The sequence below is a fragment of the Lampris incognitus genome, chromosome 1 (assembly GCF_029633865.1).
Source record: "Lampris incognitus isolate fLamInc1 chromosome 1, fLamInc1.hap2, whole genome shotgun sequence".
NCBI lineage: Eukaryota > Metazoa > Chordata > Actinopteri > Lampriformes > Lampridae > Lampris > Lampris incognitus.
Window position 1 is genome coordinate 19,385,578 of NC_079211.1, and position 25,094 is coordinate 19,410,671.

At 41.5% G+C, this 25,094-nt stretch overlaps 1 protein-coding gene across 1 annotated transcript in view; it reads right to left on the reverse strand.

Annotated features, from left to right (window-relative positions):
• The window catches only part of ctnna1 (catenin (cadherin-associated protein), alpha 1), a 170,377-nt gene that overhangs the window by 129,474 nt on the left and 15,809 nt on the right, over positions 1-25,094 (reverse strand). The window contains exons 4-6 of the mRNA XM_056296807.1: positions 11,609-11,775; positions 9,144-9,263; positions 5,725-5,994 (exon numbers count right to left, since the gene is read on the reverse strand). Coding sequence (XP_056152782.1) covers positions 5,725-5,994; positions 9,144-9,263; positions 11,609-11,775 — 557 coding nt within the window. The remainder of the gene's footprint in view (positions 1-5,724; positions 5,995-9,143; positions 9,264-11,608; positions 11,776-25,094) is intronic.

Consider the following 25,094-nt stretch of genomic DNA (forward strand, 5'->3'; position numbering starts at 1 on the left):
CGAACAAGGAGAGCACTGATTAGAGATGCAGCCAAGAGGCCCATGGTGACTCTGGACGAACTGCAGAGATCCACAGATCAGGTGGGGGAATCTGTCCACAGGACAACTACTGGTCGTGCACTGCACAAATCTGGCCTTTATGGAAGAGTGGCAAGAAGAAAGCCATCGTTAAAAGAAAACCATAAGAAGTCCCGTTTGCAGTTTGCCAGAAGCCATGTGGGGGACACAGCAAACATGTGGAAGAAGGTGCTCTGGTCAGATGAGACCAAAATTGAACTTTTTGGCCTAAATGCAAAACGCTAACACTGCACATCACTCTGAACATACCATCCCCACTGTCAAACATGGTGGTGGCAGCATCATGCTCTGGGGGTGCTTCTCTTCAGCAGGGACAGGGAAGATGGTCAGAGTTGATGGGAAGATGGATGGAGCCAAATACAGGGCAATCTTGGAAGAAAACCTGTTGGAGTCTGCAAAAGACTTGAGACCGGGGCAGAGGTTCACCCTCCAGCAGGACAACGACCCTAAACATAAAGCCAGGGCTACAATGGAATGGTTTAAAACAAAACATATTCATGTGTGAGAATGGTCAGTCAAAGTCCAGACCTAAATCCAATTGAGAATCTGTGGCAAGATCTTAAAACGGCCGTTCACAAACGCTCTCCATCTAATCTGACTGAGCTTGAGCTGTTTTGCAAAGAAGAATGGGCAAAAATTTCAGTCTCTAGATGTGCAAAGCTGGTAGAGACATACCCCAAAAGACTTGCAGCTGTAATTGCAGCAAAAGGCGGTTCCACAAAGTATTGACTCAGGGGGGCTGAATACTTTTGCACACCGCACTTTTCAGTTTTTTATTTGTAAAAAATGTTTTAAATCATGTATAATTTTCTTTGTACTTCACAATTGTGTGCCACTTTGTGTTGCTTTCACATAAAATTCCAATAAAATATATGTATGTTTGTGGTCGAAACGTGACAAAATGTGGAAAAGTTCAAGGGGTATGAATACTTTTGCAAGCCACTGTAGTTTGAAGTTGAGCCTACACTGTAAAGTCTAAAAATTAAGTTTACTTAAAAAACATTTAGAAAACCAATTACACTTAGGAAAAGTAAGTAAATTGACTTAACTGTGTCAAGTTGTGTGAAATGATTTTGTGTGAAATGATTTCACATACCTTGACATAAGTTCATTTACTTACTTTTCCCAAGTGTAAACGGTTTCCTAATTTTTTTTTTTTAATGTAAACATAACTTAGAATTTAGTGTATGATCTTGGCAGAGTGTGACAGTGCAAAGCACATAAAATACAGGGGCTTTTCAAGGTACACAGACATTTTACATATGATAAAACAAACAAAAAAAAGTCATGTCTGCTATAAATAGTTTAAAAACTGCAAGCAGGGGAAAACTAGATAACTTGATATTGCAATAATCCATGAGGGTACATTTTTGTTTTCACTTTCGTACAACCAAGGGTTTGCGCATGTTGTCTGCAAGAAAATAGTGATGGTTAGATGGAAATAGATCCAGCACAGAATCTGTAGATGTAATGGTTCAGTAGCTTACTCAAGGATGCTCTTTACAGTGCGGTAGGGGCCTGGACTTGGGTCCTCCAGTCGACCCAAGTCCAGACCCCTACTGCACGCCTTTCTGAAATATAGGAGGATGGAAAAATGGACTCAAAGCAGGTTCTATATCCTTGGAAACAGCAAACCCAATTTTTAGCTCAGTATTTAGGGGGTGGAACCAAAAGGAGATTTTTACTCCTGTAACCAGTACAGAATACCCAAAAACACAGAATGAGAAAAGCAAAAACTATGAAGCAAAGTGGAAGAGACCCATGTGACCTTTCTTATTATGAGTAAACCTTTAGTGGGATCCCCAAGGGGCTGCTCAAGATTTAGTGATGGGTAGTAGAGTGAAGATTGGACCACGACATGGAATGTGGCTGAATACACCTTTAATAGATGAGCAAACAAGGCAGTGAAGGGCACTTGTTATGTCGCCAAAACATTTCTTTGCCCAGGGTTTATCTGTACAACTGTGTGATAATGTAGAAACTACTGATTTGCTGATTTTCAACCTTATTTCCATGTATTAATCATAATGGTGGCATGTCTACAACACACACACAATACTTGTCAATGTTGTCTATATCGTTGTAGCCCACTATAGCAAACTGGCTTACTTTACTATCCATTGAAGCAAGTGGGCGGCAGAACTACAAGGCTGATTGGTTGAAATGTTCTTTTTCTGCAGGTGATGCTTGTTTTCCTATCTCGGCTGGTGAGAAACTTCTAGCACAATGCATGCTGGTACATGAAAGCAATGTATAACAGCTCTCTTGGCAAGAGAATGTCGATTTCTCTGTCGAAACGAATGGCAGCAAAGGTCTAAGAATTATATTAGTAATAATAAGCTTACCGAAACAGTATTATCTAGCTGGACACAGAACCCATGTGCTTTATTTTCCCAATTAGGGAAAAAAGTTGAGATGTAAAGGTCCTAAACACCAAATCACTACGAAAGCATGTTGCTATGACCACAGAAGCATAATGGGCTAGGGCAAATAAGCAATGCTAAAGATTAAATGAAGAGTTGGGACAATCTTTTGAGGTCTTATTAGTTGGAGACTATAATAACGTTAATAAAATTATTGGTTCTTCTCATCCAATCCATTTTACCTAATGCAAGCAGAGCAGCCATAAACAGGGTTGTGCATTGAAATGTTCACTGTCTACTGTACTAAGAAATTCTTGAACAGCTTCACTTGGAGATTGGTAAGAACAGATGTCAAAAGAACCAGCTAACTGGATAGTTTTTACCATCTTTGTGAAAAGATCACCCATTCCAGGGACAATCTAAAGTCCACTACTATTTTTAAAAACTTTAACATTTATGGCAGGCCAGTTTATAAATGATTATATAATTGCTCCTCTGATCAAAGAGCTATGAACAACAGGAAGGTGCTCGACATTGTAAAACTCATCAAAAATCTGGCCTGATCACAGCATCTGAGGAGGAGACAATTTAAAATAATAAATAGATTCAGAGATTCAACCTATTATAGTCCAACAGATTTTAAATCAACAGGCTTGTTCTTGATTGTTCTGCTGTTTTTTTGTCAACAGGCTTCGCCAAAGCCGAGTAGAACTAGGTCAATCTTTTAAAAACATACACTACCGTTCAAAAGTTTGGGATCACCCAAACAATTTCGTGTTTTCCATGAAAAGTCACACTTATTCACCACCATATGTTGTGAAATGAATAGAAAATAGAGTCAAGACATTGACAAGGTTAGAAATAATGATTTGTATTTGAAATAAGATTTTTTTTACATCAAACTTTGCTTTCGTCAAAGAATCCTCCATTTGCAGCAATTACAGCATTGCAGACCTTTGGCATTCTAGCTGTTAATTTGTTGAGGTAATCTGGAGAAATTGCACACCACGCTTCCGGAAGCAGCTCCCACAAGTTGGATTGGTTGGATGGGCACTTCTTTGAGCAGATTGAGTTTCTGGAGCATCACATTTGTGGGGTCAATTAAACGCTCAAAATGGCCAGAAAAAGAGAACTTTCATCTGAAACTCGACAGTCTATTCTTGTTCTTAGAAATGAAGGCTATTCCATGCGAGAAATTGCTAAGAAATTGAAGATTTCCTACACCGGTGTGTACTACTCCCTTCAGAGGACAGCACAAACAGGCTCTAACAGGTACTATTTAATGAAGATGCCAGTTGGGGACCTGTGAGGCGTCTGTTTCTCAAACTAGAGACTCTAATGTACTTATCTTCTTGCTCAGTTGTGCAACGCGGCCTCCCACTTCTTTTTCTACTCTGGTTAGAGCCTGTTTGTGCTGTCCTCTGAAGGGAGTAGTACACACCGGTGTAGGAAATCTTCAATTTCTTAGCAATTTCTCGCATGGAATAGCCTTCATTTCTAAGAACAAGAATAGACTGTCGAGTTTCAGATGAAAGTTCTCTTTTTCTGGCCATTTTGAGCGTTTAATTGACCCCACAAATGTGATGCTCCAGAAACTCAATCTGCTCAAAGAAGTGCCCATCCAACCAATCCAACTTGTGGGAGCTGCTTCTGGAAGCGTGGGGTGCAATTTCTCCAGATTACCTCAACAAATTAACAGCTAGAATGCCAAAGGTCTGCAATGCTGTAATTGCTGCAAATGGAGGATTCTTTGACGAAAGCAAAGTTTGATGTAAAAAAAATCTTATTTCAAATACAAATCATTATTTCTAACCTTGTCCATGTCTTGACTCTATTTTCTATTCATTTCACAACATATGGTGGTGAATAAGTGTGACTTTTCATGGAAAACACAAAATTGTTTGGGTGATCCCAAACTTTTGAACGGTAGTGTAACTTTGTAAATTACCCTCAGGCACTGCGCCTCAAGCTCCACAGGTGTCAATCAAAATATTCCACCTTTTTCATTCTTGAGTGCAGGCTGAGTAGACCACTCCTCAGTGAGTATCTACATCTAGAAAAAATAAGATTCTCTTCATTACCATTTGTCTTGATCAGTATTTTGAAAACCGTTTTACCTGCATGATCAGAGAGTACGGTTATAAAAAACCAGTCAGCAAGGTTGTAAATATTAATGTCATGTTGGAAATTGGAACAACTTTACATGCTTCTCATTTTGTGACTTCAACACCAAAAATCTGGGATTTATAATCTATACATAGGACCAAATCTTTCGGGTCAAATGTGCAGCTTTGTTTTGGTACCAAAACAAATTTAATCTTTGTCAATCCTGGATTATAGGGATATGCAGGACAGTTTGATCAAAAAATAACAGTTCAACAGATTTTCAGGTTCACATAGTGGTCTTAGAATAGCTAGGCAGTTTCACTGTGTGCTAAATGCCAGGGCAGAGTGGACTTGTTGCCTGCAATATTCATTCAAGAGGATGCTGCACACATGTTCACAGCCCTTTCGCATGTAAAGACACTGTGAAAGTTATGCTACTTTTCAATTCAGTGGGTTTGTGGAATTTGCATTTGCAGGTTTCCAAGGACCCAGAAACAGAGGAGATAAGAGCAGACAGTTGTGACAGGAGTCGTAGCAATGTGCTTTATGAAATGTCAATATTTAATGAATGAGCTATGTAGGGGTGTTGGTCAAAATCCATCTAGTCTCAGGTTAGTCACAGGAAGCAGCATTTAGAAAATGTAATGTAATTTTCTTTCTCTCTGAGAAAACAAGATTTGCAGTCTCTAGACAATCAGAAAGCATCTTGTACTTCAAACTTCAGACAGCAAATTGCTGAATCTACAATAAGGTCACATTTTGAATATGCAGATAAAAAGCAAATCAAGTAACCAAGAGGTGACTCAAGATCATATTCAATGTGCCCAAAAGCTATGTCCCAAATTATCCATATATATTACCCTAGAGATTCCAACTTGACCTGAAGCCCCTTACAGGGTATGGGTCATTTAATTAATCAAGTTGATTAGTTGTTTGAAATCCAAGATTTAAAAAAGGCCATTGGTAACAATCCCACACCTATCCAAAGCATTTAAATGACAATTCTTCATCACTAAGAAGGAACACACACTGAATAGGGCCAAGTTGATCCTCAAAATAAGGGAGCTCACTGATGCATTTACTGCACCCACCCACTAATCTGGTGGACATGTGCTTTAAGAGACATTTTATCAAAGAGCAGAAGGATTGTGGATGATGATTTACCCATTTGACTTACATCAAAATTGTTGAGGGCATAGGCAAGCTCGCCTCCCCCTGCTGGCTGACTGAGTGTGGAGTCATCTGAAGCAGTAGCCTGGGCAGCATTAGAGATGCCAGAGACTGCATGTTGCAGCTGTTTGTAGATGAGGTCACGGTTAGCCTTGTAGGCTGCCACGTCAGGGTGCTGCAGGCAGGCACGGGACGCTGTGTACAGCATAGGGATGTTTCTCTGCAGGACCCCACGGGCAGCAGCCATTTGGTCTTTGTGGTGAACGTCCTTCAGTTCCTAAGAGAGCAGGGGTGAGAGCAATTGAGAGACAAAGATAGGGAAGATGAAAAAACTCTACACGAGGGCACTGAATGAAGGTTTAACAGGTTGAGGCGACAAGAAGTGGGTAAGTTTTTCTCCTGAAGAACGAGGATGGAAAAAAAAAAAAAACTCAATTCCAAACAGCCCTGTTATGCCCTTATGGAGACACTGAAGTGTGACAAAGCTTGCACTGGATGACCCAGATTTGCTTCTGTTCCCTGAGGTAACAAAACAGTCATAATCAGGCCATTACAATATGCCTTTGCAATTTAATGCACTCCTATTCACACTTCAGCACTTTACTTCTTCACAGAAGGGGAGATAATGAAAGTGATTATTGGCAGTGATACATGGGTTAAAAAAGCAGTCAGTATACATGAAATCAAAGTTTAGCCACCAAACTGTACACACCTAAGGCTTTTCTCTACTGCCTGAAACATGCATGCTCAACTCATTAAACCCAGTTACTTGATGCATTTATTTTGGTGTACTACATTTCTGCTGGCCATAAAAATTAACAATAAGTGCAATTACAAGCAAATTCCATCACAAAAATCACTACTGGTATTTTAGGTCCGTTTAGCATCATGGATGCAAGTTTACATTCTTCAGCTCTGTTGCTATTGGGAAGTCGAAGCGCAGTTGCTACCAACCACAAAAGAAAGAAGAAAATCAGCAGGTACCTCATGTCTAGTGTCATGAATGGGTGTGAAATAACCTGTCAAACATTCTGTCAGATTTCTGTTAAGTGACCCATTTGCAAAACTGCAAGACATTCAGTGACTTCAGAGAATGGATTAAAGTTCTGGCCTTTCCATGCCAGGAACAAATCTTAAAAGTCAATGACATTGCATAAATCGCAGGACCAGCAAAAACCCTATAAATATTTAAGACAACACGATTCTACCTATATACTAGGTCATATCAATTTTTTTGGGATATAATCACTTAGCCTATTGCTTCGCAATTTACGGTTAATAATCCCATCTTGTTTTAGAGGCCATAGAGATGATTTAGTGATTTCAACAAGCAAGTTTTTTAATACATAAATAAAAATACTGCATATCAAATACAAAAGTACTTTTGACGTAATTTGGTTTTCACATTTTCTGAGAAATCCTGAAGCCCCACCAGACATTTAAGATTTAAAGAGTCAGCTCTGCATTAAAAATGCAGTAAATCCCTACATGTATGTCACCTTTCTTTTGTTGGCCTTAAATATGGCCCAACAACTTCATATGAACCAGCAGCCACTGATTCTCATATTTATAAACAGAGTAAGAATTGTAGGGTACACTTTGAGATTTCACCCTTTAATTTAGCATATAACAATTAACCTTATTTTAACAGTTCTAAAGATACTGGAAGGATGAACTTTTAAGCATTTTCCATTTATTTTGTCCCACATATTCAGAGTATATTTTTCCTGGGCTGTACAACAGCTCTTCATTACTGCAAACTATCACAGTGAAGAAGTCAGTCTTAGCACAGATTCAGAGTAGGTATGAAGTTAGCAGCCTGTAGGATCGCTACAGCATACAAGGATAGATGTGGGAAGTAGGTAGGCCAAAGTAATATTACTTGGACACTTACTGTTCAGCATTATACACAAATCAGTTTTCCCTTTGAACAAAACTTGCTGTTGACAATCTTTATTGGCAGCATGTATATATTCCAAAGATAAATACTGCTGCCTGTATGGGCCCTTAAGTCAAAAAAGCCTTGTCCCTGGGGCTTGTCTTGTTTGCACTGTCTGTTTATTTATACCTCCAGTCCTGATATAGGTGTCAGATAGAAATGTCTTGTTTGAATCACAGTACTTTCCTTGGTTTGGTTATACATTGATCAGCCAAAACATTAAAACCACCGACAGATAAGTGAATAACATTGATTATCTCATTACAATGGCACCTGTCAAGGTGTGGGATAATTAGGCAGCAAGTGAACAGTCAGTTCTTGAAGTTGATGTGTTGGAAGCAGGAAAGTCTATGTCTCGATTGGTTGTTTTGGAGGCACGAGAGGGACCTACACAATATTGGGCAAGTTGTTTTAATATTTTGGCAGATCCGTGTATTACGTTATGCATAACAATATTCTCTTCCATTCAATAAGCATGCAGCATTGTTTGGAAGGCCTGGGAGGTTCATTTTTGTTTTGTTTTTTATTTAGATTTTCTCAGCCTGCATCTGCCATATACAAGTTGGGTACTACTATGTGTACCTGGACAAAGATGCAAGCTCTTTAAATCAAATGTCAACAAAAACGAGCCTAAACAAAATCATACATCCATATATACGTACCATCATTATAATGAATTAAAAACTGACATATTAATAAATAATAAGAATAATAATAAGAATACAGCATGCTTTTCATATTGATCCCCAACTAATTCCCTATGTTTAACAATTTCTATTGTGACAAGAAATTATGTAAGCTATTCAAAAAATAAATAAAAAAAATTTTGCTCCACAAAAAGCAAGTCCTTTAGCTTAACGTCAGCAGTCTAACAGCTCTACATTGCCACAGTAGTATGTGCCCCTCACCAAAACCTAGACTTGATGTTACTAAGAGGTGAGGAGGCAGGCTACCTTAAAAAGCATCTTACTAAAATGGAAAGAACATCCTTGCTAAGTTAATTTATTAATAAATTAGGATAAAATAAAGCAGAAAATTAATACCAAGCTTCAAACAAAGGCAATGTTCACTGCCTTTTTCTTTTTTTTTACAAATTCTAATAATTAGCTTTGTGAAGTTTGCATATCTGCTGTATAAAAACAAGTGCTGCTCATCCCATTATTCAGTTAATTCACGTGGAAAAATCATCATGAAAAGCACTTCACTGTTCACTGCCACAAGACGTGGAAAAACCAAGCACCAGTTCTCATCAAGAAAATGGGCTTTTTCACCCATGCGGTATCCAGCAGGACTGACAGGAGTCTCCTCCTGCCCATCCCCTGCCTCCCCACAACTGGTAATAAGGACATTGGTCATGCTTATAGCATCTAATCTTGTGGAGAAAGTACTGAGGTCTTTGGCAAATATGGTTTTATTGTCAAGGTGCGTCAAGTAAGCCAACACGTTTTCAGGCAAAGTCTGACAAGCCACATCCTCCCCAGCTGTACCTGTTGTCTCTTGGCAGCCATGTTGTTGAGCTTGTCCACCTCTGGTTTCAAGGCGTTATATTGGATCTTAAGGTCTTGCTCCGTTCCCGCATTACGCACTTTCACCAGATTTTCCTCCACCTAAAAAAAAAGATTACATTTTTAAAAAGTGTATTGTATTCAGTTTTTAATATTCAGTGTTTAATACATCAAATTTTATAATGCCCAAGTATATAATTAACCCAAGGCCAGACTATAACCTAAGCTTCCATAACCAAGATGTTAACCCACACCTAGGTGACTCAGACTAAGTGACACTTCTGTCACTTAAGCAAAATGTACCTTGGCCATTACCCTGTTGAATTCACCGCTGAGACCTTCAAATTTATTATTCCAATAATCAATATGATTTGGTGTTTAAAATAAGAGATTCTTAACAGGAGACCTTCATTAAGTACAGACTATGACTGCATTTCAAGCAATTAAAATTAATCTGGACATTAGCCAGTTCACATTCCTGTGGCATCAGTGGTTCTTGTTCTGCTCTCTTACAGGAACTGGCAGGAGAAGATAATGAAGCAGACTGACTGCTATAAACAGAACTCTGATAAGATAGAGCAGCAAACTGAAACACTTCTATTCTGAGACTTAGACCTATATGGGACAGGGATGTACAGTGCAACATACATGTCACGCGTGCTACGAAGAAGAAAAAAATAAATCGGTCTGTGCGATGAATGACTACCGCAGTAGCGCCCGTGCAATACAGTTTTGCACACGTGTGTGTGTGTGTGTGTGTGTGTGTGTGTGTGTGTATGTGAAAGACAAAGAGCAGTTTTTTGCATGAAGTGAGAGTTTTGAGTGTGAATCGATGGCGCATCATGTCCCTGGCTGCATAGACTCTATACATCCAACACTAATTCCCACAATTCCTAGGAAGTCCTCCGCTCAGTGTAAGCGTGGATTTTCAGCACAAAATCGCATTAAGAACACTACCCGCAGCAGCCTGCACTGCTGAAGACTTAATCCGTACCAGCGCAGAAGGCTGCCCATTGAAGGAATTCAACCCTCGCCAGGTAGCAGCGACATGGATGCCCAGAAGGCCAAATAGGAAAGAGTTGCCAGCAGACATGCTAGATTTGCGACACGTGCACGCACACACACGATATGTACAATGATATAAATTTAGTCAAATTTGCACTGCTGATTTGAAGTGTAATATTGATGTTTTGTATACAGTTATGTCTCTGTTATTTACCATTATGGGCAAATGAAGAAAATGTTTGTCTGAAAACATTTTTTGTTTAGGTTTGGATTTTGTGTGCCCTGTATGCAACACTAATGCCCTTTGCCAGTGACATGCCTGTTTAAGTGATGAACTGCACTGCTTGTGGTTGTTTTTAGAGATGGTAACTCGTGCTACAATTTTGTAGCCTGAGCTAAAAAACTATCATCCTCTGTAGCACCAGTGCAATATCCAAAAAAAGTTAACGTACAGCCCTGTGAGAACGTGTTAAATTGACTTCATGACCAGCTTGATAAGGCTGCCTTCAGAGGAAAATAAATTTGCTCTTTGCTCACCACAAGGTAGGGTGCAGAGCATAGTGCAGACACTTGCTGCAGAGGCAAAGTGCAGTACTAGTATAAATCATCAAAGCTAAGCTAACTTTAGCATTGGATTTAGCCAAGTTCGTATACTATATATGCCTATTCACTAACCTGGGAGCCCCATCTGACTGCTGACATTTTTCTGTGCATTACTTTTCCTACCAAGATCATGGCAGGTTTCTAATGTTATGTTACAGAGTTTGGAACTTTTTCTTCCATTACTCTCTATACCTCCCCTGCTTGCATGTGTCGCTTCTGGCTAAGTCACTTACAGCTGTTATCTCATTAGATGCGCTTTGAAAGGTCAGCGGCAACCGAGGTCAAAGTTGAAATAATTTGAACTTTGAGCCCAGTGCTCGGTGGCAATAGAGCGGTGTGCTACGCTAAGGGTACCGCTTCCGTCTAGTTAGGTGCCACCGCTCTCCTCATAGTAAAACATTGGCACAGCAAATGCAGAGCAGTTTCATCGCAGATCATGTGTGAGCATCCTAAGGGTGGGGTTCATTGAGTAATACTAAACAGTGATAAGATGCATACTTGTGGACATTTTGAAATCTCAAACACAAGGGAGTAGCCAAGTCATTTTAATTTTGTATGCATTTCACCTCTGTATACGTTTCACCTCTCCATGCAGAACAGAGGAATGATGTTTTTTTTTTAAAGTTAGAGATCTGTTACATCAGTTAGAGACCTGTTATAACAGTTCACATCTTTACCATAATGAACTCACTGACTGGGCTGAGCTTGTGTAATTGCATCATGGACATTACTCATGTGTAGCAAGACAAATTTAAAAACTTTTAACAAAAAGGGCCAGGCCTTTCTTCCTCAACGACTATGCAAAATCTTGTTCAAGGCAGAGCCATCAGTTTTCTTACCAGCTTGAGCTGCAGTAACAGTTTGTAGACATCAGACATGTCAGCCAGCACAAGCAGGTGAGTGACAGCTGAGAGGAGGGCCCTAGCAGCCCGAACCATGTTGCCTCTCTTCATCGAAGAGCAGGGGTCCTCTGCAAACTCTCCAGAGGCCAGTTTCATTGATTCACCTGAGACAAGAAGAGGTGCAACTTCAGTTAAGAAGGTCTTCTGGCTTATCACATTTTTAATCTTAAAAGAACTGCACTGCTTAAGTGTAGGTGGTCAGATAATAAAATTGATTTGTTTGGTAGGAACATTCTGCTTGCTGTGCTTACCAAAACCTAACAAGAAAACTGAACATGAATTCTGACTGCAAGTTTACCCTCTTGGTATTGCTATGTAAACACAAATTAGTGTTCTGATAAAACTGTCAGCAAATAAATTTCAAATTAAGATTTGAAACTTTAAAACTAAGATTCGAATGTCTGTAATAACTGCTTAATTCTCGTAATGTTTGCAGCATAGTATTTTCAGCATTAGAAAACATCCACTTCAGAATTTCTGAAAACACCTTTCAGAGATTTAACGCCCTTTTTCAGAGGTTCGACATTCTTGATTCAGAGTTTCATTTTGTTGACTCTTTATTAACTAGCAACAAGGCTGGGTTTTTTGAGCTGTTATTTTCAATTTCTAATCTCTTCCCCTTTTGGAAAAATGTCAGAAAACTCAACATGCAAAGCCGCAAAGATCAGATCTGAAACTCCAAATGAGGAGCACTTAAACTCGGTGTGTCAAAACTCTGAAAATGGTGTGTTAAATCTCTGAAAATGAGTGTGTTCAAACTGTTCAAAAACTCTGAAGTGGAATTTTGTAACACTGAAAATACTACACCTCAAACATTGTGAGTAATAAGCAGTTATTTGACTCAAATCTTAGTTTTTAACTTTTAAATCTTAGTTATAAATTTACATATTCTGACTGATTTAACCTGATGCAATGGAAGGGCACTGTTGAAACAGCTGCATTAATTCACAGTTGGTAAATATGTAAATAAACATAAATAAACACAGGATAATATCTAATTCACAATTTGTGTAAATCATCCCGAAGAGCAGTTCACTGCTTTGAAGATGAAATTTAGATTAAATAAAAGTCCCGACACCCGTACCTAAAAGAGTAGTTTGTTAAAAAAAAATATAAATTCTCCATGCATAGCAGGGGAATTTACCCAAGATCATCAACACAAGGGTCTCATAAGATATCCATGGGCACCCTGACCAGTACCCACAAAAATATTGAGCAGACATCAGCTTCTGTCAGTCAGTAAGAAGAGATTGCACGTATAGCCGAAAACAAACTGAAAGACTTAAAGCCCTTACAAACAGGGAAAAGGCACAGCACTACAAATTTAATGACACAATTTACAGTTGGACACAAGCACATTGGTTTCTGACTGCAGTCATATAGGTGCACACACTTGCCAACAAGGTCCGACTTGATGTTGAATTATTTGATCGTCAGGGGATCTCCAACCAGTGCTCACAATAAATTGTGGGTATTGTAGGAGTGATTGAATCTAGCTAGGACTTGATCGCCGACAGAAAAATGCCATTGTTTTGGCCAATATTGGGTGCATTTCTTTATTTTTTGCTATATTTTCTATCTATCTACTACTACTACTACTATTACTTTCGGGTGCTACCACTAGGGGTCGCCACAGCAGCTCATCCATTTCCATCTCTTCCTGTCCTCTGCACCTTCCTCGGTCATGCCAGCCACCTGCATATCCTCCCTCACCACATTCATAAACCTCCTCTTTTCCTCCTCCCTGGCAGCTCTATAGTCAGCATCCTTCTCCCAATATACCCAGCATCTCTCCTTCACACGTGTCCAAACCATCTCAATTTTGTCTCTCGTCTCCAAACCGTCCAACCTGAGCTGTCCCTCTAATATACTTGTTCCTAATCCTGTACTTCTTCACTCCCAGTGAAAATCTTAACATCTTCAACTCTGCCACCTCCAGCTCCACCTCCTGTCTTATCATCAGTGCCACTGTCCCCAAACCATACAACATAGCTGGTCTCACTACCATCCTGCAAACCTTCCCTTTAACTCTTGCTGGTACTGTCAGGCCAAATTGTGTCCAGGCTGCCAAAACGTGTCCAGATGACGCCATCACAATGCAATCGTGACAGCTCGCATTCCTGACATTCCTCTCTTGCTGTAGTTCGTAGAGTCGTAATATTGCAGGCAAAAGCAGGTTTAATAGTGTACTGTTTTTAGCTACATCGTACAATATATGCGCAGGGTCACCTTTTATATTTGACTTGCAATTGTTCATATTAGAATATGTTTTTCGAAAAGCACAAAAAAGGATACTTTTGGGCGGAAGTTCATCAGCTGGTTGATCACCTTGTTAGCTAGCTAGCGTTATGTAGCATGGACGAGATTTTCAATAAAGATGTTCTATAAATCTATTTTCCATTAAAATTAAACACCCAATATTTGTTATTATATTATTTATTTGTTTACATCAATGACAAGTTAGCTAGGTAGCTTGCAACCCAAAAAAGGGTCACGAAATGTTATTTCAAACAACCGGACTTTTCATGAACCGAGAGGGCTAAAAACAGGAACCCATTAGCTGGCCAGCCTCCCAGCCTATCACTGCAAAATACTGTTGCTGGGATTTAAATCCATCAGTAGGTTTACCGAACATCTTTATTGAAAGTCTCACTGGCATCTGATGTAGAGGAGGCTGGGTTTGGATGGGCAGGAAGTGAGAAAAAGTCTGATGTTTTTCGTTTGCGCATTTCGTTTTCTTGCCAGCTGGCTAACATTAGCTAACTACACAGTTAGCTACATCCTACTTCTAAATTCAAACTCCATTGAACTACACTATGAACGGTTTTTAATTTAGTTCAATGTAAAGTGAACATTTCAAATGTTTAACCCGATAAATGTGACGTTAATCTCTCTTCAACCCCTGCATCTGTTCATCTGTACAGCCGATGCTTCAACCGCAGGACAGGAGTGCGGAGAAGTTTATGTATTGTATTCCTAATCTTAAAGGACATAGCCTTACTGCCACTTGCCAAGATGCTCTTTGCACACACATGAATGCAGGTCAAAGACACCTGGGGGTTGTATTTGGTAGTGAGTCCTTTAGATCTACATATGTCTGAGATAGCCAGTAAATGGGTGAAGGACATTGAGAAACTCTCTAAAATAGCTATCGAAGAACCTCAAGTGGCATTGTCCGCTTACACCAAAGGCATCTGCCACCGATGGACATTTGTACAGAGAACTGTCCCACAGGTCAAGAAACTGTTTCAGCCACTTGAAGACAGTATTCAAGATACCTTTATTCCAGCTATTATTGGTAGACCAGTCTCTAATGTTGAAAGACCGGATTATAACTCTTCTTGTAGGATATGGAGATCTGGGGATAACAAATCCAGCTGAATGCTGCGAAAGGGAATACCACGCTTCAGCCATGATTACAGAAAATATCTCCAACCTAATATTCAACCAGGAGCGCAATCTGTCAAAATATGACCACGAAACACAAGAAAAAGCCATTGCGAGACTGAAAATGACAAAAGAAAAGCATTACAGTGATCAGCTCGAAGAAATACTCCAACTTGTGGATGGCACTACTCTCAAGAGAGCCATAGTAGTGAACACAGAAAAAGGAACTGGATCGTGGCTTACCGCTTTACCACTAAAGAGTTAAGGCTACTCTCTTAATAAGCAGGAGTTTAGGGATGTGATATATCTTTGTTATGGATGGGAAATTCCTGACACTCCTTCATTTTGTGGGTGTGGTATAAAGAACAGTGTGGCTCACACCCTCCAATGTAAGAAAGGCGGCTACATCTCAATGAGACATAATAACCTTCGAGACTTGAACGCAAAGCTCCAACAAGAAGTATGCAGAGATGTTGTTACTGAACCCCAACTGATGCCCATTGAAAACGTAGTAGTATCTGGCATTCAGGCGGACAGGGCAGCACCAGACATATCTTCAAGAGAGCACTTTCGAACGAACGTTCTATGATGTCCAAGTGTTACATCCAAACTGTCCCTTTTATTTAGAGAAATCACCAGAAGAACTCTATGTAAAGGCAGAGAGGGATAAGATGAGAAAGTACAACAAGTCGGGTACTGACAGTAGAAAAAGATCTTTTATGCCCCTTATATATAGCACCATTGGCGGATGGGGTCCTCAAGCTACAAGTACCATAAGCGACTGTCAGAACTCCTATCGAAGAAATGCAATGAGGAGTACGCAAAAGTTATGAGCCGCATGAGGACCAGAATACGGTTCTCAATACTTCGCAGCACATTGATTTCAGGGAGAGGTGAACATGGGAGAAGACCGACATCAACAAAGCCCCTTTCAGAGATATCATTCAATCTGATACCAGAAGCAATGCAGTATTAATGTTTTTAAAATATTGGGAGTATCCATACTTTTAATCATTTTGACTATGGTGTGTTTTTATTGATTCTGTATTATATATTATTGTAAATAAAGTTCTGTTTTAATGGTGAGGTGTGCAGTTGGAATGACAGATGGGTTCAAGGTGGAGGTCGGATTATATCAAGGATCGGCTCTGAGCCCTTTCTTGTTTGCAATGGTGATGGACAGATTGACGGACAAGATCAGGCAGGAGTCTCCATGGACGATGATGTTCGCGGATGACATTGTGATCTGTAGCGAGAGTAGGGTGCAGGTTGAGGAGAGCCTAGAGAGGTGGAGGTATGCACTGGAGAGAAGAGGAATGAAAGTCAGTAGGAGCAAGACGGAATACCTATGCGTGAATGAGAGGGAGAACAGTGGAATGGTCAGGATGCAAGGAGTGGAGGTGACAAAGGCATTTGAGTTTAAATACTTGGGGTCAACTGTCCAAAGTAACGGGGAGTGCAGTAGAGAGGTCAAAAAGAGAGTGCAGGCAGGGTGGAGTGGGTGGAGAAGTGTGTCAGGAGTGATTTGCGACAGAAGGGTACAAGCAAGAGTTAAAGGGAAAGTTTACAAGATGGTTGTGAGACCAGCTATGTTATATGGTTTGGAGACAGTGGCACTGACGAAAAGACAGGAGGTGGAGCTGGATGTGGCAGAGTTGAAGATGCTAAGATTTTCACTGGGAGTAACGAAGAAGGACAGGATTAGGAACGATTATATTAGAGGGACCGCTCAGGTGGGACGGTTTGGAGACAAAGCAAGAGAGGCAAGATTGAGATGGCTTGGACATGTGTGGAGGAGAGATGCTGGATATATTGGGAGAAGGATGCTGAATATGGAGCTGCCAGGGAAGAGGAGAAGAGAAAGGCCAAAGAGGAGGTTTATGGATGTGGTGAGGGAAGACATGCAGGTGGCTGGTGTGACAGAGGAAGACGCAGAAGACAGGAAGAAATGGAAACGGATGATCCGCTGTGGCGACCCCTAACGGGAGCAGCCGAAAGTAGTAGTAGTAGTAAATAAAGTTCTGTTTTATTTGTTTATGTATTGGAAACCGTACAGGAGTTCGCGTGATAGGTCACGTAGACGCAGTCGCAAGAGGAGATGGGAGTTCAGTACACAAACAAAACGTATGGCCTTTTTTCTTTTTCTTTTTGCTTGTGGGTAATGGTGGCCACTGGCGACTGGCAGGGAAAAATAATTGTCGCAAAATTAAAAAGTTACATCACATTGGCATCCATTTTAGTCACCATCTGGAGCCCTGCTGCTTGCACTCTCTTTATAACCTCTCTTCCATAGTCCCCGTTACAACGAACATTGACCCCAAGTAGTTAAACCACCTTTATCACTTCTACTCCTTGCATCCTCACCATTTTGCTGTCCTCCCTCTCATTCATTCACGCTTATGTATTCGGTCTTGCTCCTACTGACTTTCATTCTTCCTCTCTCCAGTGCATACCTTCACCTCTCCAGGCTCTCCTCAACCTGCTCCCTACTCTCACTACAGATCACAATGTCATCCACGAACATCATAGTCCACAGAGACTCCTGCCTGATCACGTCCGTCAACATTGCAAACAAGAAAGAGCTCAGAGCTGATCCTTGATATGGGGGTAGGCCTGCAACTAACGATTATTTTGGTAGTCGACTAATCTGTCGATTATTTTTTCGATTAGTCGACTAATCTAACGATTATTTCTTTCACACCCTCCATCTCTGCTTCCTGAGGGCGCGGATCCTCTTCCGGGCTCCAGTGCATGTTTTACCTCACATGCTTAAGTCTGCACACCTGTGAATGTCGCCCTGTGTCTCTGTCTTAACATAACACGATCCCATAGCGAATTAAAATAATGACTCATGAAACATTTGAATTTGGAACTTGTTTTGGAGCTACTTGTTTAATCAAATGCATCATCAATCATAATGAAAACTAAATAAATACATTAAATAATACAAATGAAAGTCAATGCATTATCAATCATAATAAAAACAAAGTAAATAAATTAAACAATGCAAATTAAAGTGCAAGTCAAAACGTAAAGATAATGTGCAAATAATGTTTTAAAAGTAACTCAAAATAGCAGCCTCTGCCCCAGCACCGCGGTTCTGATGGGGCTGTTAACCTGGTCCAGGAGGGGGACGTGGATCCACTCACTAGGCTCCACCATCTCCAACAGGAGGGGAGGATGAGTCAGATCAGACAGACTTGTAGGTCTTTTGTTTGCTGTGTGTGAGTGAGAGGAGCTGTGTGTGTGTATATGTGTGTCTTACTCTGATCTCATGCAGTTCATAAATGCTTTAAATTGCAGTGCAGGAACGTGAGCATGTCGACGTGCTCTGGAGTGAGGCTGGCTCTCTTCTTTGAGGCGATGTTCCCAGCTGCTGAGAAGAGACACTCAGAGGGAGTAGAAGTAGCTGGAATACACAAAAACGATTTGGCTTGTGATGCAAGGGTTGGATACTTTGCCTCATTCAATTTCCACCAAGACAGGGGACTTTCTGTCTTTGAGAGGGGCTGCTCTCCGAAGTACATCAGCACTTCATTACTGATCGCTTGGTTGCGTGCATCCTGTTCATCATTGGTCTCACTGTCACTGTCTGTTGAGTCACATCCAAGCAGTGAATCGAGAGCTGAAACAGACCTATTTGGAGTTCCCTCAGCTGAGTCTGTGGCATCCTTGTCAGCTGATGCTGCTGTGGCTTCTTCATTCCCACTGGTGTGCTGGTTATTCACAGTACTCCCATCCTTGGACTGTAGGGCCAGAGCTTGTACTTTATTCTGAACAGTAAACCTCTCCTCTGGTGTCAGGAATTTCAGTTTTCGAAATCGTGGGTCTAGTGCAGCTGCAATGATCTGTTTGCTTGGGTCATCATCTGTGATGGTGACCTCTCTTGACCAGCGTGCAGTGGTCTCCTCTGAAGCAGCCGCCTGGAAGGCCTGCACAGGAGCTGTATTATAGGCAGTGTGGGTGGACTTCAAAAGCCCTCTGACTAGTGGAGGCAGGGCGGAGACTGTCATATAGCTTTCACCACTCAAGTAGACAGTGGCACATTCAAAGGCCTGGAGAGCTTTGGCCAGTTCATCTAGCAGGGTCCACTGATCAGCTTTGAGGTCTAGGTATTGTTTCCCTCTCTGTGTTACTGCCGGGTCAGACAGAGTCGCAGTCAGTGGCCATCTCTGTTCCAGCATGCGAGTCACCATATAATAGGTGCTGTTCCACCTGGTAGAGACATCTTGGACAAGTTTGTGTTCCGGGGTCCCCATCTGTTTCTGCTTTGTCTTAAGCTTGCTTGAAGCCAGTTCGCTCCTTTTAAAGTGCTCGACGAGACACCTCGCTGCTCCCAGTGCTTTACTGATCTGAGGGTGTTTCAGTGCACGATTGATCACCAACTGTAAAGTGTGGCCTGCACAGCGGATAGACACCCACCCATGTTTTTCCTGCAAGATGTTTGCAGCCAGTACGACATTGGAGCCATTGTCATGAACAACTGCCACAATCTTGCTTGGAGGGATCTCAAACCTTTCCACAGCCTGCTCAATCCATGCAGCAATGTTGGGTCCAGTGTGCCGTTCTTCGAGTGGCATGGTTGTAAGGCAGAAGCTAGTGAGCTCCCAGTCATCACTTATAAAGTGACAGGTGATGCCAAGATATGCCTCTGTCGCGACACTGGTCCAGACATCAGTTGTCAGGGCAATCTTGTTCTTGGTTGCTTTAAGAGCATCTTTAACCTTACCAAAAGTAGCTTCATACTTTCCCTCCATAAGCTTAGTAAAATGAGTTCTGGAAGGTAAGGTGTAACCTGGATGGAATGTGGTGACCATCTGCTTAAATCCCCCATCTTCAACCATGGATATTGGTCTCATGTCATTGACGAGCATGTTGAGGATGCTCTCTGTTAAGACTCCAGCCATTTGAGGGGTGCATGAGCCTCTCTTCAGGATGAACTCATCCACACGCCTTTGCTTAGTACTAAAATAGAAAGAGAACAAAACAGAAAGCTGTATTAATTATCATCACAAGTTGTAGGCTATGGTATCAGTTTATCTTAGTGTACTGCCTAATACCAATTAAACCATTTAAATGAATAAATATCTTACAACTGAATTATTGATATGCTCCAACCCAGTCTAACTAGCTAACGCTACGACAAGCTACAGCTGATTAGAGCGCACTGTGAAAGCTAGTTGACTGTCTAGGCTACAGACAGCTCACGTTAGCACCGTGTCGTGTTTTTGCAGACTGCAGATTGACTAGCTAAGTAAGATAGCTAGCTAATGTTAGATGGTGCTAACGTTCCCCGTCTCTGCAGTCTTGCCTGCGCTTTAGCCCAAAAAGTTCAATTTTTTTCAACTGAAAAAAAAGAAACCTAGAGCTCATAGCGTAAGTTACTGCAGAGTCAGTGAATGTTAGAACCCGTTAACATTTAGCTAACGTTAGCAATCTTAACTTAGCTAGTTAATACTCCAGTCTGCAAAAACACGACACTCGGTGATAAATGACGGAGCTAAACAACTCTAAGCTGTAGTGTGCTATGCTGCAAGCTTGGTGCTGTTTAGCTAATGTTACATACAGCTCGTTGGTGGATACGCAGAATCCACATAACTGAAATAGCGTTCGCTTAGCAAGCATCACCCTTGAGACGTTCTGTTTTCCAACATGTAACTTAAGCTAACGTAAACATTACGATACTGTGGCTAACTAGCTAAACTTACCCATGATCCGAAGTAGCAATCATCGTGGCTCCAGGGTGCTTGCGTTTCAAATGCTCGTGCATCGCCGTAGTGCTGCTGTGGAATGCCAATTCGGCTTTGCATATTCTGCATTTAACTGACTTCTTTGGCTTGTCATCTGTGAAATACTCCCAGACTTTTGATAGTCTCGGTCTCGCTGGTTTTTGCTCTTCATTAGCCTCATTCGCTCTCCTTTCCGCCATCGTTCATACGCTTTCTTCTTCTCTTCGTCGTTCATGCAAAATGCAGTTATATCAGACGATGGAAGCGATACTGCCCCCAGCACTTCCTATAGGGCATTGCAGTTACAAATGAACATTTGTGCGGTTTTGAGTTAACGTTACTGGCTCTGATTGTTTTTATACGACGCGTCGAAGCTAAAATTCTGCGTCGACGAGTTTTTATGATCGACGTCGTCGATTATGTCGACTAATCGTTGCAGCCCCATATGGGGGCTGGGCAATATGGCCTTAAAAAAATAAATAATAAAACCTCAGCTTTACAATATTTATAAACCCGATTTACGATTTTAGTTTATTTTTTGTACAGTTGTATAGATGGGGAAGGGCACCTTCAGCAAAATACTTCTGGCTTGGTAGCTCTTATCTAGGGTCGATTGTATTCAGCATGTTTATGGACTCAGGCTTTTCAACTGTATATACGGGCGTCATATCTTTAGCGATGTGAAACACCACCACATCTGTAATGTCTTTTCACCAAGCCCCCTTCTTCTCATATTGGATACTGTGGGAAAACTATTCCTCTAATGTTATCTGCTTTTTAGCGGGTATTTCAGGTGCAGTCTTGTGCAACTCGCAGAGCCACAGAGATATGCCTTTATTTGAGATGCTGGAATAAATTAGTCGTGCTGTGGACAGTGGTTTGCTCGAAGTTGGACGCTGCAAAACCGAACCACTTCCAGATGACTGAGGAGACAAGTGCCTTTATTAGGAACGAACTCTTCACTTTTCTTAGCGCATGCTGCCATCGGCCATGTTGACCCATGTCTGAAAAGAACTCTCGGGGGGCGGGGGCACTACAGGAGCCGGGAAGCAGGGGTGATTCCATACCGTAATTACCTAAGTTCAAGTGAAAATCAATTTTCATTTTTAATCATCCATCAAATTGATAAAACTGATTTATCACCCTTGATGTAATCCCACCTCTACTTAAATCCATCAGTGACTCCTACCGCACACCTCACCATGGTCTCATACATATTATGCACCACTCTTACACACTTCTCTTCCACTGCATACTTCCTCATACAATGCCACACCTCCTCTCTCAGCACTCTGTCATAAACTTTCTCTAAATCCACATAGATACAACCTAACAACCTTCTCTATACTTCTCCATTAACACTCTCAAAGCAAACATTGCACCTCTGCATCTCTTTCCTGGCAAGAAACCATACTGCTTCTGCTGATCATCACCTCTCCTCTTAACCTAGCTTCCACTACTCTTTCGCATAATGTCATGCTGTGGATGATCAATCTTATACCTCTGTAGTTACTAAATACAGCTCTGCACAACACCCTTATTCTTGAAAACTAGTACCAGTAAAGCCCACTGGGGCAAATTTGTAATAATGGGCTATACAAATAAAATTGACTTGACGGTACACTTCATCACTCCTCAAACATCATCTCACTTTCCAAGATTGTGTTAATCTAGTTAAAAACTCCACTGTCATCTCTCTTAAACATCTCCATGCCTCCACAGGTATGTCATCTGCACAAACCGCCTTTCCATTCTTCATAGCTGCCCTCACACTTCATCCTTGCTAATTCACCGCACTTCCTAATTCACTATTCCCACACAATATGCTTTCTCTAAATCCACATAGATACAACGCAACTCCTTAGGACCATCTCTATACTTCTCCTTAACACTCTCAAAGCAAACATTGCATCTCTGCATCTCTTTCCTGGCATGAAACCATACTGCTTCTGCTGATCATCACCTCTCCTCTTAACCTAGCTTCTCCCATAATGTCATGCTGTGGATGATCAATCTTATACCTCTGTAGTTACTAAATACAGCTCTGCACAACACCCTTATTCTTGAAAACTAGTACCAGTAAAGCCCACTGGGGCAAATTTGTAATAATGGGCTATACAAATAAAATTGACTTGACAGTACACATCATCACTCCTCAAACATCATCTCACTTTCCAAGATTGTGTTAATCTAGTTAAAAACTCCACTGTCATCTCTCCTAAACATCTCCATGCCTCCACAGGTATGTCATCTGGACAAACCGCCTTTCCATTCTTCATAGCTACCCTCACATTTAATTCTTGCTAATCCACCGCACTTCCTAATTCACTATTCCCACACAATACAAGCCCCTCTCTCTCATTTTCTTTATTCATCAGCCCTTCCAAGTACTCCTTCCACCTTCTCAACACACTTTACTTACCAACTTTCCTCATTCTAACCTGCTGCACATCCTTCCCAGTTCGTTCGCTCTCTCTAGCCAATCAGTACAAGTTCTTTTCTCCTTCCTTAGTGTCCAACCTCTCATACAACCCGCCATACGCCTTTTCCTTTGCCATCTCTCTTCGCCTTATGCCACATTTCCTTGTACTCCAGTCTACTTTCTTCATCTCTGACTATCCCACTTCTTCTTCCCCAACCTCTCCCTCTGTATACTTTCCTGTACTTGCTCATTCCACCACCAGATCTCATCTTCCTTCCTCTGTGCAGATGAAACACCAAGTACCTTCCTAGCGCCCCCCCCACCATTTCTGCAGTAGTTAACTAGCCATCCCGCAGCACTTCACTACCACCCAGTGCCTGTCTTAACTCCTCCCTGAATTCCACACAGCAATCTTCCTTCTTCTTTGACTTTGCCTTCTCTCCAAATTCATCCCACTGACCACCATCCGATGCTGCCTAGCTACATTCTCCCATCACCACCTTGCAGTCTCCAATCTCTTTCAGATTGCAACTCCTGCATAAGCTATAGTCCACCTGTGTCAACCTTCCTCCACTTTTATACGTCACCCTGTGTTCCTCCCTCTTTCTGAAACATATTCACCATAGGCATTTCCATCTTTTTCACAAAATCCACCATCTTGTCCTTCCACATTCCTCTCCTTGACAACACACCTACCCATCACCTCCATGCCCATTTTAGTCCACTCCAATCACCTCTCTCCTCCTTGGTTACACTCTCCATGACTTCATCCAACTCACTACAGAATTGTTCTTTCTCTTCCATCTCACACCCAACTTGTGGGGCATGTAAGTATGTAAGAGTCATGTGGGATATGTATGAGGGCAGTGTGACAGTGGTGAGGTGTGCGGTTGGAATGATAGATGGGTTCAAGGTGGAGGTGGGATTACATCAAGGATTGGCTCTGAGCCCTTTCTTGTTTGCAATGGTGATGGACAGGTTGACAGAAAGGGGTCTCTGTGGACTATGATGTTCACGGATGACATTGTGATCTGTAGCCAAAGTTAGGGTGCAGGTTGAGGAGAGCCTGGAGAGGTAGAGGTATGCACTGGAGAGAAGAATGAAAGTCAGTAGGCGCAAGACGGAATACATAAGCGTGAATAAGAGGGAGGACAGTAAAATGGTGACGATGCAAGGAGTAGAAGGGACCAAGGTGGATGAGTTTAAATACTTGGGGTCAACTGTTCAAAGTAACGGGGGGTGCAAAAGAGAGGTGAAGAAGAGAGTGAAGGCAGGGTGGAGTGAGTGGAGAAGAGTGTCAGGAGTGATTTGCGACAGAAGGGTATCAGCAAGAGTAAAAAGAAAGGTTTACAAGATGGTAGTGAGACCAGCTATGCTGAATGTTTTAGAGACAATGACACTGACAAGAAGACAGGAGGTGGCGCTGGAGGTGGCAGAGTTGAAGGTGCTAAGATTTTCGTTGAGCATGACGAAGGAGGATAGGATTAGGAACGAGTATATTAGAGGGACAGCTCAGGTTGGACAGATTGGAGACAAAGCAAGAGAGGCAAGATTGAGATGGTTTGGACATGTGCGGAGGAGAGATGCAGGGTATATTGGGAAAAGGATGCTGAAGATGAAGCTGCCAGGGAAGAGGAAGGCCAAAGGGGAGGTTTATGGATGTGGTGAGGGAGGACATGCAGGTGACTGGCGTGACAGAAGATGATGCAGAGGACAGGAAGAGATGGAAACGGATGATCCACTGTGATGACCCCTAATGGGAGCAGCTGAAAGTAGTAGTAGTAGTAGTAGTAGTAGTAGTAATAGAGGAGCTGAGAGCAAAGGGCTTAGAGCAACTGCAGTTTGTTAGGCTACAATTTAAACACATTAAGTCTTTATATAAGAA